General features: G+C 31.2%; 1 protein-coding gene across 1 annotated transcript in view; it reads left to right on the top strand.

The window, feature by feature from the left end:
• LOC132742788 (nucleoprotein TPR-like) overlaps positions 1-14,311 on the top strand; it is a 76,112-nt gene that overhangs the window by 33,056 nt on the left and 28,745 nt on the right. The window contains exons 13-27 of the mRNA XM_060731262.1: positions 218-292; positions 1,721-1,750; positions 3,304-3,450; positions 3,850-3,933; positions 4,306-4,464; positions 5,038-5,184; positions 5,621-5,779; positions 6,207-6,227; positions 7,802-7,885; positions 9,306-9,323; positions 10,424-10,486; positions 11,044-11,211; positions 12,711-12,794; positions 13,371-13,550; positions 13,981-14,064. Of these exons, the coding sequence (XP_060587245.1) occupies positions 218-292; positions 1,721-1,750; positions 3,304-3,450; positions 3,850-3,933; positions 4,306-4,464; positions 5,038-5,184; positions 5,621-5,779; positions 6,207-6,227; positions 7,802-7,885; positions 9,306-9,323; positions 10,424-10,486; positions 11,044-11,211; positions 12,711-12,794; positions 13,371-13,550; positions 13,981-14,064 (1,503 nt within the window). The remainder of the gene's footprint in view (positions 1-217; positions 293-1,720; positions 1,751-3,303; positions 3,451-3,849; positions 3,934-4,305; positions 4,465-5,037; positions 5,185-5,620; positions 5,780-6,206; positions 6,228-7,801; positions 7,886-9,305; positions 9,324-10,423; positions 10,487-11,043; positions 11,212-12,710; positions 12,795-13,370; positions 13,551-13,980; positions 14,065-14,311) is intronic.

Genomic DNA, 14,311 nt, shown 5'->3' with positions numbered 1-14,311 from the left:
AAAAATATTCTTAGCATCTGTAAGTATTAAGTACATAAATATGTTAACTTTAGTCATTATCTGTAGGACTTAAGACAAAAACTCGTGTTTTTGTTTTTGCTTTAGAATTTGATAGAACATCTCAGTTACATTTATAATGTAAACCATGGCTATGGTGGTTTAATTATGGTGTTTATACTTTGTTATGGTGTTTATTGTTTTATGTTGTTTATTTTAGATTACCATGTTAACCAACAGTATACAGAAACTTCAGTCATCATCAAAAGACACGAGAGATGCCCTGACTTCCGAGGTAATGTACATTTTCTAAAGTGTTCCCTTCATTTGCTACAGGTGTTCTTTACTATGCCAAATTTTTTACCATGTTTTTTTTTTCTCTCCTCCCCCTCCACGTCCCTTCTAGTGTACTTAGATACCATGGCTTTATTTTGCTATTTTAAGTTGATGTTTTATTTACTTTTGTTGATTTTTGTAGCCAGACTCTGTGGCCAAACTCTGTGCAAGTCTTGCCACTTTTGTCCTTTTAAAGGTTTAGACCTTTATTTAAGTTTTAAGCCTGTTTGGGCAAAATAAACCCTTCAGAATTTAAATGGACTTATCCAGCTTCCATTTTTGGAACAGCTCATTATCAATGTGGGGATATCAAGATGAAAATTAAAAGTTAGACAGCCAACCATTATAGACTGTTGGGATGTGCAGGCTAGCCTGGCTCTATACTGATGATAAAGGTTAATCGCTTCTGGTTTTGGCAAGTTATGGCTAAAAAGCTGTAAGTGGGAAAGCATCAAACCTGCTAATGGACTTTTTGTTTCTATTAGAAGATTTAAATTCTTTGAAGGGCTGCAGTATGAACTATCAAAACATAGTCAAATAGTAAAAAATTTAGTTAAGTCTAAACTGTGACTTACATATTTTCACTATTTTGCCTGTTAGCCAAAACTGTTTCTACCCATGCAACCAGTGCTGGCACATTTGGGCAGTCTGGTCATGTTCTGCAGTGTTTGCTATTCAATCTGACATGCTTTGAAATTTTTCCTAAAAATGATAAATGGTTTAGCCCAGATTAAAATATGGACAAGCCATTTAAAAAATGTAGGGGGTAAAAGTTAAGATAATATCTTATCACTTTCAAACATATGTATGTTTATATGTTTGCATGATGTAATTTTATATTATGAATAAAAATATAAATATTACAATGTATCTATACAGTTTTGTTTTCATTAATAGTTACTGTTTAATCATGCATGACTTTAACTTTGATGACACAACATTTATATGGTCTATTACTGATGATTGTAAAATTGTTGGAAGTGAAACATTTTTCTTGAAAATTTAAGAACTTCTTGCAATTATTACTAGATCTTCTTGCAGGTGTTGAAAAAATTTCTATTGCAACAGAATTCAATTTGTAGCTTTTGTTTAACTTAAAAGTAATGTTAAACATTTAAGTTGAAAAAAGAAATTTGCGTATTATTAAGGTAAAAAAAAAAAGAGAAAATTTCATACTAGTCAAGAAAAAAATCTCAACCATTGGTCAGTTTTAAATTTGAATCAACCAATCAAAATGAAGCTGATTTTTGAAACTGGTTTTCACGTTTTTTTATGACATTTTTAATGTGCGATTTAATTTTTGTCAAACTTGTTGTCATATTGTAATATGCGATGAAGTGCATGTTGGTGTTTATAACAGTGTGCATGGTTTATTCTAAACTGACAGGTGGAGAAACTCAAGCGAGAGAAAGTGGAAGTATGTTCATCTAGAATGTCTTTACAAATATATATTGTGCTTTCCCCTTTTTGACATTCTGCTTTTGTTTGCTTTTTATACAATTTCTACATTTTTCTCTGCTTCATTTTCTTTTTCTGAAGCTATCATTATTTCAAATTTTATATTGTTAGAAATGAATTTTATGTTAAAACTCAAAGCAATTAAGAGTTCAAATGAAAGTCTAAAATTTATGTCAATAAATATAAAAAATCAGGTAAAAATAGAGCAATTTATTGATTTGATTGAATAAAACGTGTAAAGAAGAAGATTTTATTTTTCGTTATTTTATTTAGATGTCATTTTTGTTGGAAAATTTTATAAACTTTTAGGAATAATTGTTGTGTTCAAAATCTTAATTAAATTTCCTTTTGCATGTTTGCATATTTTACACTCAATTCATGCAAATAACCTAATTTAACATCTTAAAATTCTCACTGCTGATTTTAAACTTCTTTCTAATGTTTGTTTATTGAATTTGAGCAAAGATACACTAACTCTGTAGAAAAGGTGGCTCCTTTTTTTTGCTTTGATTAATGATTTGTTTCTTTGGCCTTCTTTGAGAAAATTTTATTTAAAGCTGATTAAATGCATGGATTTTCAGAGCTATTATAGAAATTCTCTTCATGACCTTTTTTTTCTAAAAGTTCAGAAAAATATATTTAGAAAAAGGTTTATTTAAGAATAGGGAATGCAAAATATGATTTAGTGTGATATATGGCTTTAATTTTCATACAAATAGGTTGAACACTGCTAAAAACTTGATATATAATAGTCTTATTAGTCATCTTGAACCTACACCTTTATGGTGGTCGTTGAGAGGGCTGTGCAAGGAAAAGGGATAGTTTACACTTAATAGTTAAAGCTTTGTATTAGATTAGAGTTACATTTGTTCATAAATTTTATCACCTTAGTGCAGTAACAGATTAAGTCCTTTTGAAATTAATTGGAGTTAACCAGTTATTGCACTAAGGTGATGATATGTACAAATTTGTTTTTATTTCTTTATATCTTAAACACTTCAAGAATTTTCAATATTTTTAGCAATTTTAACTTGATGCAGTTTTTGTGAGTTTTCTTTGTCTTCTACAGTACTTTACTATTCTATATTGTTCTTTACAATAACACAAACAAACAAAAATAATTTTCACCTGTATATATATATGACCATTATTCACCTTCATCAAAAAATGTTGCAACCCCATATTTATTCAAAATTTGTATCAACCCTTATATATTTATGAATATTCACCAAACTTAGTATCTACGTCACTATCAGAATAAGATAATACTTTTATCAGGCAATTCTTATAGAGCTATCCCCTTACCTTTAAATTGGTATGGTATTTTGATATTATCTATTCTGAATTTTATTTTTAGTTTTTAAAGCTTTCTTGTTTTACAACTTTTTCCTTAACTTGCTTGATCAAATGATGTTCAAATCAAATCAAATGTTCATTATAAGTAGAAAAACAAACAAAACATTTCATTTATTTCAAGAGTGAATTTAAAAAAAAAAAAAATTGTGATACCAGGTTGCAGAACGTCATGATGCCATCGTTAAACTGCGAAACGAGAATAGAGAAATTGAAGAGAAGTTGAGGGAGGCACTTGGAACAGCCCAACACAGGGGAGATGTTATTAAACAGCTGAGGGATGAATTGAAAGGAACCGGGACCAAGGTCAGTCTTATTGTTATATTTAGGTGTAGGACCTCTGTTGTTGTGGGCTTCAATTGTCTTGCTTCTCACAATTGTGTTTATTTAGGATGCAAAAATTGACCTTGGACTTTGTTTTGTTGAGTATTTAAGATAGCCAACTTGATTCTATTGCCCCTCCTTGCCCCTCACAATTGTGATATCAAATCCCACAATGGACTATGGATTCTTTCCTGCCAGAATCTCACCAGCTAGCTTATTGAAGGTTGGTAGTTTTACCCTAGTACCTTTTGGTGCCAGAAATAATGCACATAAAAGCACGCATCACTCTTATATATGGAAATTAAAACCAAACATTGACTTAGACAAAGAGTGAAAACCATAATGGAAAAATAATTGACAGATTTTTTTGTTAACTTTCAGTCTGAGGCAGGAGAACGTCGTATTGAGCACCTGGAAAAAGAACTCCAACAGTTACACAGCAGATATACGGCTTCTGCTAGAGAGGTAATTATCTTCCTTTATTTTCAAGTGACTGACTGACTAATTCAAGTTGGTAATGTTCAAATCTGAAATATTTCATTTGCCTGAATTTTTAAGTTTTGTTGTCTTTCCTAAATTATAATTGTCCTGTCCTGTACATTGGGAAACATTATAACATTATCTTGTAAAAAGTGAAAGGGAACAAGTTAATTTCAGTGAGAAATACTCAACACCCCACCCCCCTACCACCTCCATCCCCATCAAAAAAAATATTTAAAAAAAAAAATTGATAAAATAAATAAAAGTTACATTATTATTATTTTGCTGAATTTTAATCTGAATCTCTGCTCCAGTTTTTTGCCAAACTATTCATAATGGTACTGGTTTTGTTTTCAGGTTGACCGACTTCAGTTGAATCTTCAGGAACGGGACATGATGAGTGGACAGTCTGAGACTATGTTTAAATCTAAACTTACTGATAGAGAGGAAGAAGTGGCCAGACTTAAGGCTGAAATTAACATCCTTCATGAAAAACTCTCCCAGAACCAAGCTCAGGTATATACCTGAACTTAAGTTATATGTCAAGTTTGTGGACCTCCCATTTAATGATTTTATTATTCTCATACAAGATAAACCGTACAACTAACTGAGGTAGATGAGTTGTTTTCTAGGTAGGCTTTTCCCCTGATTATGTGGATGTTAAAGATTTTGTGTACGATGGATGTGAGAGTCAAATCATGCTTGAAAGTTGCCATAGGCCTTGGACAGTGTCATTGTGGCCTTAAGCCTCAACCGCATACAAGAAAATTTTGATATCAGATTTTGATATGAGAATTTATTCATGAAACTTTTCTCCGAAATTTTTTTGTGAAACCTTACTCCATCCTTACAATACTGAATAGGTTTTTTTGTATGATTCAATTTACATGCATTTTCCTGAATTACGGAAATCAGAAAATTCTAATACTTCAATAAATTTAAAAGAATCCACCAAATGCTCAATCAAACTCAATCATTTTGGTAGCTTCATACTTACTTTCCCATTTTCTTTCTTTGGTTCTAGCAAAAATATAAATATTTTTTTATACATAATGAATAACCCTCCACATTTACTTGTGATTGTTGCAGATGTTGTCACGTGAGGAACAGATTGGCCGTCTGCAGTCAACCATCCGTGACCTAGAGGAGGATTGTGGGAAGAAAGAGTCGTCTCTACAGAAAATGGAGCGAGATCTGATGAATGTTGAAGATATTAAACATAAAACTGATGACAGCGTAAGTACATGAAAGAACTATTTTATAACACTGTATTGTTGCTGCAGTTAAGATTAGAAAATTACTTGTTAAAGTTTTGCTTCTTTAATTATATGTAATTCATGGATATATAAATATATATATCAGATTAATGGATCATGTATTTCTATGAATATTTGCATGAATGCTAAAGTAAGGTAATTTTCTGTGAAAAAAATTCTTTGATAAGATTGTGGTGGCCTAGTGGTTAAAGTGTCTGCCGCTCAATCAAACTTCTTAGGTCACGACCCTGTTTGCTTTAATGACACCAATGATGGTTAGTTCCAGAAAGTGGTCACAAAGCCAAATCAGCTTTCATCAAATTTAGCGAAAATAGAGACATTTCAACTAATCTATGATTTTCGCAGGAATGATAATTACTGAAGTATGATAATTTTTGTCTGTGTATTATCTTCAGTTATCAAGAAGAGAAATCACCATACAACAGTTGGAGCATGAACTGGTTCAGGTCAAGACCCAGTATCGGGAGGCTGTTGAGGAGAACGGCAGGCTGGAGGCTCGAATCCAAGCCTTCGCCATCAACGCACAGAGCGAGCAAGATGTGCTTAACTCAGAGGTGAAAATATTTTATTTTAATCGTACACTGAACTCTTTTTAGCAGATATATAATACAGGAGTGGAATACTTAAAAATGTTTAAAATTATTCTTTCTTTAATGGTATTTAAGGTATAAACTTGGTTGCCTAGATATCTTTTTGAAAATTATTCTTCATTTAGTTTGGTCCATTGGAAGAGCTTATTTTGGGGAGTTTTATAACTATAAATAGCAAGTTCCCTTGTTTGTGTCAAGAGTTGAAACAGGTCTTAGTAAAATGTTTTATACCTTTGAGGCCAGAACTAATGACAAACAGAATGGGAAAAAAGGAAAAAAAAAAAATTTAAAGGTAGAAACTCACTGTTGATCTTCTTAATTTGGAAATAATTGAAATATGCTAATCCTAGTAAAGTAATCAAATACTTAATATTGTTTTATGATGATGTAGAGGATAATTTTACGCATAGAGGTATTAGTTCATTTGTTAAAAAATTGTTACATGCTGTTTTTAAGCATTTTGTGTTGACATTTTATTTTAAAAGTTTGTTATAAGTGTATATGAAAGTTGATTAAAGGCTATCCTGAAGCAAATGGTAAATTAAGTAACACCTGTTAAGGACAATACACAGAAGTTAAAATATCTGTATGAAATTACAACATTTTATTGATTTTAAAGACTGTAATGGGTCTTGTTGCCAAAATATTTTTTTGTGAAATTCTTTACAAAAATTTTCAATCAAAACATTTGTGCCACAGATGGTTGTTGTTGTAAAATGTTTGAGCTATTTTCATCTTCATGTGACTTAAAACCACTTGCCCCTCACCGCTAGTTACTTTGGATTCTTTCATGTGTGGTTCTTCTCAAGTGTCCATTTGTGCCTGAAATTATGCACAGAGGGGTACCTTAGGTCTTTCTCCACCAATAAATCTGGAAAGTCGCCATATGATCTTTACAGTGTTGGTGCAACATTTAACCCAAACCAACAAAAAACAAAACAAAAAAACATTGAATAAATATATTAGGTATAGGGGAATGGTGCAAAATGCTGCAAAAAAACCTGTTCCATTTTCTAAGAGTGGTCTTTTATCATGGGTTTGTCTTACATGTTTCAAAAACAAATTCAATTGTTACAGTCAATTCCATCCAATTATGAAAATTTATAAAGACTTTAAACACAGGATTTCGTCTATTGACAATTTATAAACAACATGGCAAAGTCATGGTTGTTTATCAATATTAAATCTCGTAAGATATAAACAATGCGAGACTGTGTACAAGGTTTGTTTTACATGATTAAAGATAAACTCAATAATCAAAAAGCACATTGTGGCGTTAATTGTGTTCAAATGATTTGAGTAAAAGATGACAAAAATTGATAATATACATGAATCCTCCATTTGACATGTGTGTAGTAACTGATTAACAAGTTCTTACTTGGTCGCAAAATATTGAGAAATGTGATTTGAAAATTCTGATTTTGGACCATGTTTTAGTTCAATAAAAAGTGTTGTTTTCTTAATGTTTTTGTTTAAAATTCAAAAGTTGAGTTCTTTTCTGCTCTTTGGAGCAGATTTTTGTTCTTTGGACTGACATCAATCTGTGATTAATTGTTGATATGAGTTTGGAATTTAATATGGCTACTGGTAGCCCAGGTAGAAGGAAAATGGATGTTATGGAACTAGAGGTGATGAAAATTAATGAACTCTGATTGGCATGAAATTGTGTATAACTTTACATATATCTTTTGTCACAAAACAATGTTTTCTAAAACTTTAAGAATATATTGTTTCAAGTCAGTTACTAAATAGGAAGAAAGCATTAGGTGAATGGACCAAGAAAGGTTGAATTTATATCAGGTTCATAGCTCTGTTGTCTGTTATAAGAATACAGTTATGTACCATTTAAGCATTTGACTTTGTTAGTAACTGTGTTTTTTTATTTTAAATGTATTGCTTTAAGTGTCGCATTGTAAACTTTTGGATAGATTAGTTTTAATCTGTGATAACAAGGTCTATATATTCATTCAATGTTATATTTTATAGGTCAAGAGGAGAGAGGATGCAATCAAACGCCTTAAAATGGATTACGTTAATCTACAAGAAATCAACAATAAACGGGAAGAAAAGGTATGATGTCTTACCTTTTACTATGATAAATTTGTATAATGGACTTGTCCTGCTTTGAAGTTGGAACTGTCCATTTATTATTAAAGGGGTTTTAGTATCAAAGTTCTAAAAATAAAGCAGCCAACAGTAAAGAGCCTGATCAGATTTCACTGATGTGCAGGCTGGCCTGGCTCTATACTGGTGACAGAGGCTTTTAACTTTTGGTTTCAACATTTTCAAGGCTAAGTGTTTGTTTGTTGTTTCAATTTCTGTAAACTTTTTCTATGTTTTTCTTATCATAAATCTGTCTTACATTTGTGTAAAGAAGTTTTGGACCTTTGAACTGAGGTATGAATACTATAGTTTGTTACAATATAATTTGTTTAGGTTATACAGTGGGAATAAACAGTTGAAATGCTAAATTTAGGGGAAAGATGACAAAAATGCATGATTTCTTTAATATGGGCAAAAACAACAACAACAAAAACTTGTCTAAATTTTATACTAAGTCGAGAAGATTATTCTATTTATTTTTCAATGAAAATAGGTTGTATTTACTTGCCCAGATTTGTAAATTCATAATAGTATCCGCAGTGAATCACTTTTTGTGTGAAATTGTCATATTTTAGAAGATTAAAATAAATCAGATAAAAGAATCTGCGTGTGAAAATAGTTTTTCAATACAAAGGATAAAGTTGCAAATAATTCTAAAATCTGCTTAGACCAGATACCAAAGATACATACGTTTATTGTTGTCTTATTGAGCACTGGAGTAAATTGAAAAAAAAAAAATGTTTGCAGATATAACATATAAGATTTTAAAGTAGATTTATTTGGTAAACTAGTTGATGGAAGGTGTTAATCATTTGGATAATCTTGATGGAACTGTGAGTAAACTTTGACCTCCTTTGACCTCTGTGTACCATTTCTTATCGAGACTTTCCTTACTGTCTTGTGAAAACCATTATGTCTGTTATAAATTCCTAGATATTTCTTAAGATTGGTGCATGAAAAACATTTTTTTTTTCTTCAATTTTGGGATATATTTTTTATACAAAATAATTTGCCAGTGGGAATCATTTTGGAAAGAATTTATGAAAATTGACTAAGGAAAAGTGTGTGTAGTCAAACTTTACTTGTAATGAATAAGGGCAAATGTAGTAAAAAAGAAAGAAAGAAAAAGTAACCAAAACTTTTTCAATAAAGGGAGGTAATCTAGGAATTAATATTTTCACAACCTTACTTCAGAATCTTAAATTCAGTGTGTTTTAACAAAAATCACTTCTTTCATATCTACATGTATGTTTTTAGATGTTCACAAAAATCATGTATGTGTGTCAAAGTTTACTTACAGTTCTCATCTTAAAGGCATTAATTGTACTCTCTTGAAAAATTTGTATGATTTATGGATGTATTTTAACTGTCTTAATATATACTGCAGACAAATGGATTATATGGTGTAAGTTTTAGATAAGTTAGAATACATTATAGAAATGCTGATAACCTGCTGGAAGTGGTTATCGGCTCAAGTAAACATACAGTTACCATAAGTTGCCAATAACCAATTTTGGTGCAGATTCTGCTGAAAGTGGTTATCGGCTCAAGAAAAACTGTATATTTAGTTGTTCTAAATTGCTAATAACCAATTTTGGTTCAGCATTGCAATGGAATAAATGTTATTTATTGTTTATCTGAAAGGATAAAAGATTGAATTAACATGTTTTTTAGATATTTCATAAATCAAAATCTTGCATGCAGTTTTAAATAACGGTGATTGACACCCTTCTGGTTGTAAGCACTGCAAGCCTTCCTTTTATCTGGATGTTGTTCATGGCAAAAATTAATTCATTGTTAAAGGGAGATTCACAATAAATAATTGTGTCTATAATATGGACAACAATGAATGGGTTAAAAACATTATAATTATTATTATGCTTTACTAAACATATTTATTATGTAAAAGAAACTAATTACATATGGGAAATAAATATTTTGTTAGCTGTTTTCCTAATCTCAATGTCTCTTGGACTGTGATTTTAAAAAGTTGGAATATATACCAGTTGTTACCTATTTTAGAGAGGGTGAGGAAAAGGGGCATTTGTTTCTTACACATATTAGTTTTTGATAGTAAAAAAATATGATAAAAGACTTAAGTGATATTTTGGATGGAAAACAGCTAACCCAATATATTGAACACGGTAGTACTAGAAATATATATAAATTTTTATATCAATATTATATCATAGGTATCTTATAATTCTAATGAAATTCAGGATTTGAATGGTTAAATGTTTTTGGGTACTTAGTGTTATAAAAGCTATCTGTTCAAATCTTTAAGGAATCTAAATAATACTATTTTGTATTTCTGTATAGTTACCAAATTAAATGTATCTACTAAAGTTTGAATGAAATTTATCACTGTTAAAGATAGTTTTCAGAGAAGAATGTACTGCAATACGATTTTGTATTTTTGTGTTTTTGGTAAAAGTTCTTTTTCAGTACTAAAGTGCTATTTATAGATTTATGTTTCTATTTTTGGATTAACGTTTCTATTTTTAGATTAACCAACTTGAGAGAGAGGTTGAGCAGCACAAGACCCAGCTAAGAACAGCAAACACTGAGGTACTGCTATATTAATACCATCATAATACATGAAATGAAATTTTGGAATTTTACTCACCAATAAGACAGCAGGCACTCATAAGTTTGGTACAAATTTTACATTAACATCTGCAGTATCTGCATTTTTGTGTTGAAAAGCAAACTTGTATTATAAAGCTTGACACATTTATACAGTAAAAACTGTGAACAAAGGCCATTCAAAGGAGAGACCAACCGTGGCCTTTTTATACAAGTGGTCTTTATATAGAGGTTACTCTGTTCAGTATAACTAATTCATGGTTGTTTGAAGAATGGCCTTTATTGACAGGGTGATCTTCATTGGAAGGTGGTCTTTAACACCAGGTTTTACTGTGTGCTATATAAAGATATGAAAATGATTTGTCACTTCTATTCCATTGTCTGAGATTTACTTAAATAGTTGTTATTATTCAGTCTAATGTTTTGTGTGATATGAGGGTAGGATACAAATTAAAAAAAATGTCATATAGAAATGATGAATTGTTCATGTTAAACAAATATGATAGTATTAAACTTGACAATGTTAACTTGTGTTATAGATTGAAGCTAAGAAAGGCAGCATTACAAACCTGGAGAGTCAGGTGGACGAGTTGAAGAAGCGCAGCTCGAACCAGCTCGATGAGATCAACAGACTGGAGGACCAGGTTCGAAACATGAACATTGATCAGACCGCCATGCAGTCCAAGATAGATAACCTGCAACTGAATGTAAGTGTTACGTTACAATATTTATAGTGATAACCTAAAATTGTTGAATGTAAGTGTTTGTTACAATATATATAGTGAAAAATCGAAATTAGTTAAAATCTGTTAAAAATTGAAATTTATGCGTGAAATATCTGAAATTTACATGTGAACAGTTATAATTTACAAGTGAAGAATTGAAATTTGCAAGTGAAGATTTTGACAAGTAATACAATTAGAATTAATGAGTTTTGGTTTCTGTTCTGTACATTGAAAGATAATGTAATATAAGCAGAATGTCAAAATGAGTTCTTAAGCAATAGATCATGGCATTTGATTTAAAAAATGATAAAAAGCATATTTAGTTAATCTCTGTATTGATTTCAAGTCCTCAAATTTAGTGTGAAAAGGGTTAAGACTGGAAACTACTATTATTTTCAAACAACACATTTTTAGCTCGACTTTTCTATGAAAAGGGGAGCTATCCTACTCGCCCCGGCGTCGGCGTCGGCGTTGGCGTCACACCTTGGTTAAGTTTTTCGTACCACCCCACTTTATTTCAGAAGTATTACAAGTATGGCTTTGAAACTTACCATACTTGTTCACCATCATAACCTCCATCTACAGACAAGAGTACATAACTCTGTCAAGGTTTTTGACAGAATTATGGCCCTTTTTTGACTTAGAAAGTGTATTGAGCTTGGTTAAGTTTTTTGTACCACCTCACTTTATTTCAAAACCATTGGAGGTATTGCTTTGAAACTGACCATACTTGTTTACCATCACGACCTTCATCAACAGACAAGAGGACATAACTCTGTCAAGGTTTTTGACAGAATTATGCCCCTTTTTGACTTAGAAAATACATTGAATATGGGTAAAATCCACTTATTGCCTTAACCCTTTGAGATATTGCTTTGAAACTTTTAATGCTATTTCACATCATTACCCCCATCTGTACGCAAGAGAAGGTAACTCTGTCAAGGATTTGTTTTAAAAATTAAGGCCTTTTATCGACTTAGAATCTTGGTTAAGTTTTTAGTACCAGTCCACTTTTTGACTGAACTGTTTGAGATATTAATTTGAAAGTTGGAATACTTGTTTACAATCATGAGTGACGTAAAAATACCTTATTCTCTCAAAGTGGGTTTAATACTATTAAATTTATTTAAGGCTCAACTCAGTTTTTTTTTCTTTCTTACCAGCCCTCTTTTGACTTAAACATTTCAAACTTTGCTGCAGTGTTCAAGGGTATCACACAATTCAGTAAAATAATTCTTCACTAAATATCTTAATGCTCATGGCCATTGTTCACTTTAAAAATACAGAGATTCTTGTATTGCCTTTTACTGCAAAAACTTTTTTTATTGGCAAGCAATAAAAAAGTCGAGCGCGCTGTCTTACGGACAGCTCTTGTGTTATCAACATTTAGGCAGTTCCTCTGAATTGAATTTTAGGTCATAAAAGGTCAGGTATGAAAGTAGACAGTTAACTGTTACTGAATAATAAAATTTTTATTGTAGGTAAATAACAAAGAAGATTTTATTGGTCAGTTGAAGGCAGATTTGGCATCTATTCAAAGACAACAGAAAGAAACTACAGACAAGGTATATAACTTGTAATAAAATTAATTCCCTTGAAAAAATATATGTAGCTTTTCAGATTCATTTGATAGCATTTGATCTGTAGGGCTTAAGATCATTTAAAAAGTGGAAAGAGCAGTTGAAAGAGTTGACCTTATAGCCGGTGCTTTGTTTTAAAATATGGAAAGGGACAGCTAAATGCAGTGCCATATTCCATCATTATGCAAGGTTTTAATTACACTCTTTAAGCTATAGTAGAGATAACGAATGTCGTTTTTTTTTTTGGCCACCATAATAGAACCAGGCCAGTCTTGTGCTTGCAGTGTCACCAAACTGTATACTGTTGGCTGGTAAATTTTTACTAGTATGATTTTGTTTATTTATTAAAAACCTTTACTTGTGAGGAAGGGCCCCTGAAGTCTCCCCCACTTGTAAAGCTGGAAAGCCGCCATATGACCTATATTGTGTTGGTGCTATATAAAACCCAACAAAAACAAAACAAATAGAGAGAGCCCTTTCAACTTGTAATGGACAGTATGAATTTTACAAATTTATTGGAATGAGGAAAAATCATTTCAATTTTTTTTTTGCACCATTCAGGTTGTAGTAAGAGATGACACTATACAGAAACTAAATGCTGACATTGGTAAACTCAAGTCCATGCATAATGAAAAGCTCCATGAAGTTGGGAAACAGACAGAAACCATCAAAAAATTACAAGATGCCCTTACACAATGTCATTATGATCTTGATGAAACTAGGAAAAAGGCGGAAGAAGATGTAAGTTTTTATACTTTTCGTTTTCAATCAAATGGTGGTTGGTTTGAGCCCTACAGGAGTTAAGGACCATGTTCTCTTATATGACAACAGGGTCTAAGTTTATAAAGAAATTCTCAAACTCACAGCTCTGGTATTTGATTGGTCAGAAATTGCTAAGTTTTGAGACAGAACTCCAGGGGGGGGGGGTTACCTTTAGAAAACAGTACTTTCCAAAAAACCCTGCACACCTAATTGAAGACAAGGCTTAAGGTGTGTTATTGCAGTCTTATCATTAACATTACCTATCTTTATTTTGATGATGATACAATGAAGTAATAAATTATGAAGAAACCAATTGGTGCTTGCTTAATATGTACGCTTAATGCATTAATTAAAAATGTATTTCATCCATACAAAATAAGTAATAGTGTAAAATATTTTTTTTATATAGAAACATGTAAGGGAAGAGCAGTTGAAACAGTTGCAGGAAGATTTGATGGAATCCCAGTCACAGTATAGTAAATGTTATAATGATGTAAGTCATTACCTGTAATTATTTAATTACATTTACATTACATTTACAGCTTATTTAAATTACATTAATTTTGTAATGATATAAGTCAAAACCTGTACCTGCCTGGTTTCATATACATGTACATTTTATTTTTAACAGTACAGTTACATTTATGCATGTTATTTCCTGTAATAACTTGATTACAATTACATTATAATGAAATTAGTAATTCTTTGTAAATACATGATTACATTTACATTACAGATTC

Source organism: Ruditapes philippinarum, unplaced genomic scaffold (assembly GCF_026571515.1).
Source record: "Ruditapes philippinarum isolate M1 unplaced genomic scaffold, ASM2657151v2 ctg57_1_1_1_1, whole genome shotgun sequence".
NCBI classification, from domain to species: domain Eukaryota; kingdom Metazoa; phylum Mollusca; class Bivalvia; order Venerida; family Veneridae; genus Ruditapes; species Ruditapes philippinarum.
The sequence above is the reverse complement of the archived record's forward strand: the minus strand, read 5'-3'. Positions and strand labels throughout refer to the sequence as shown.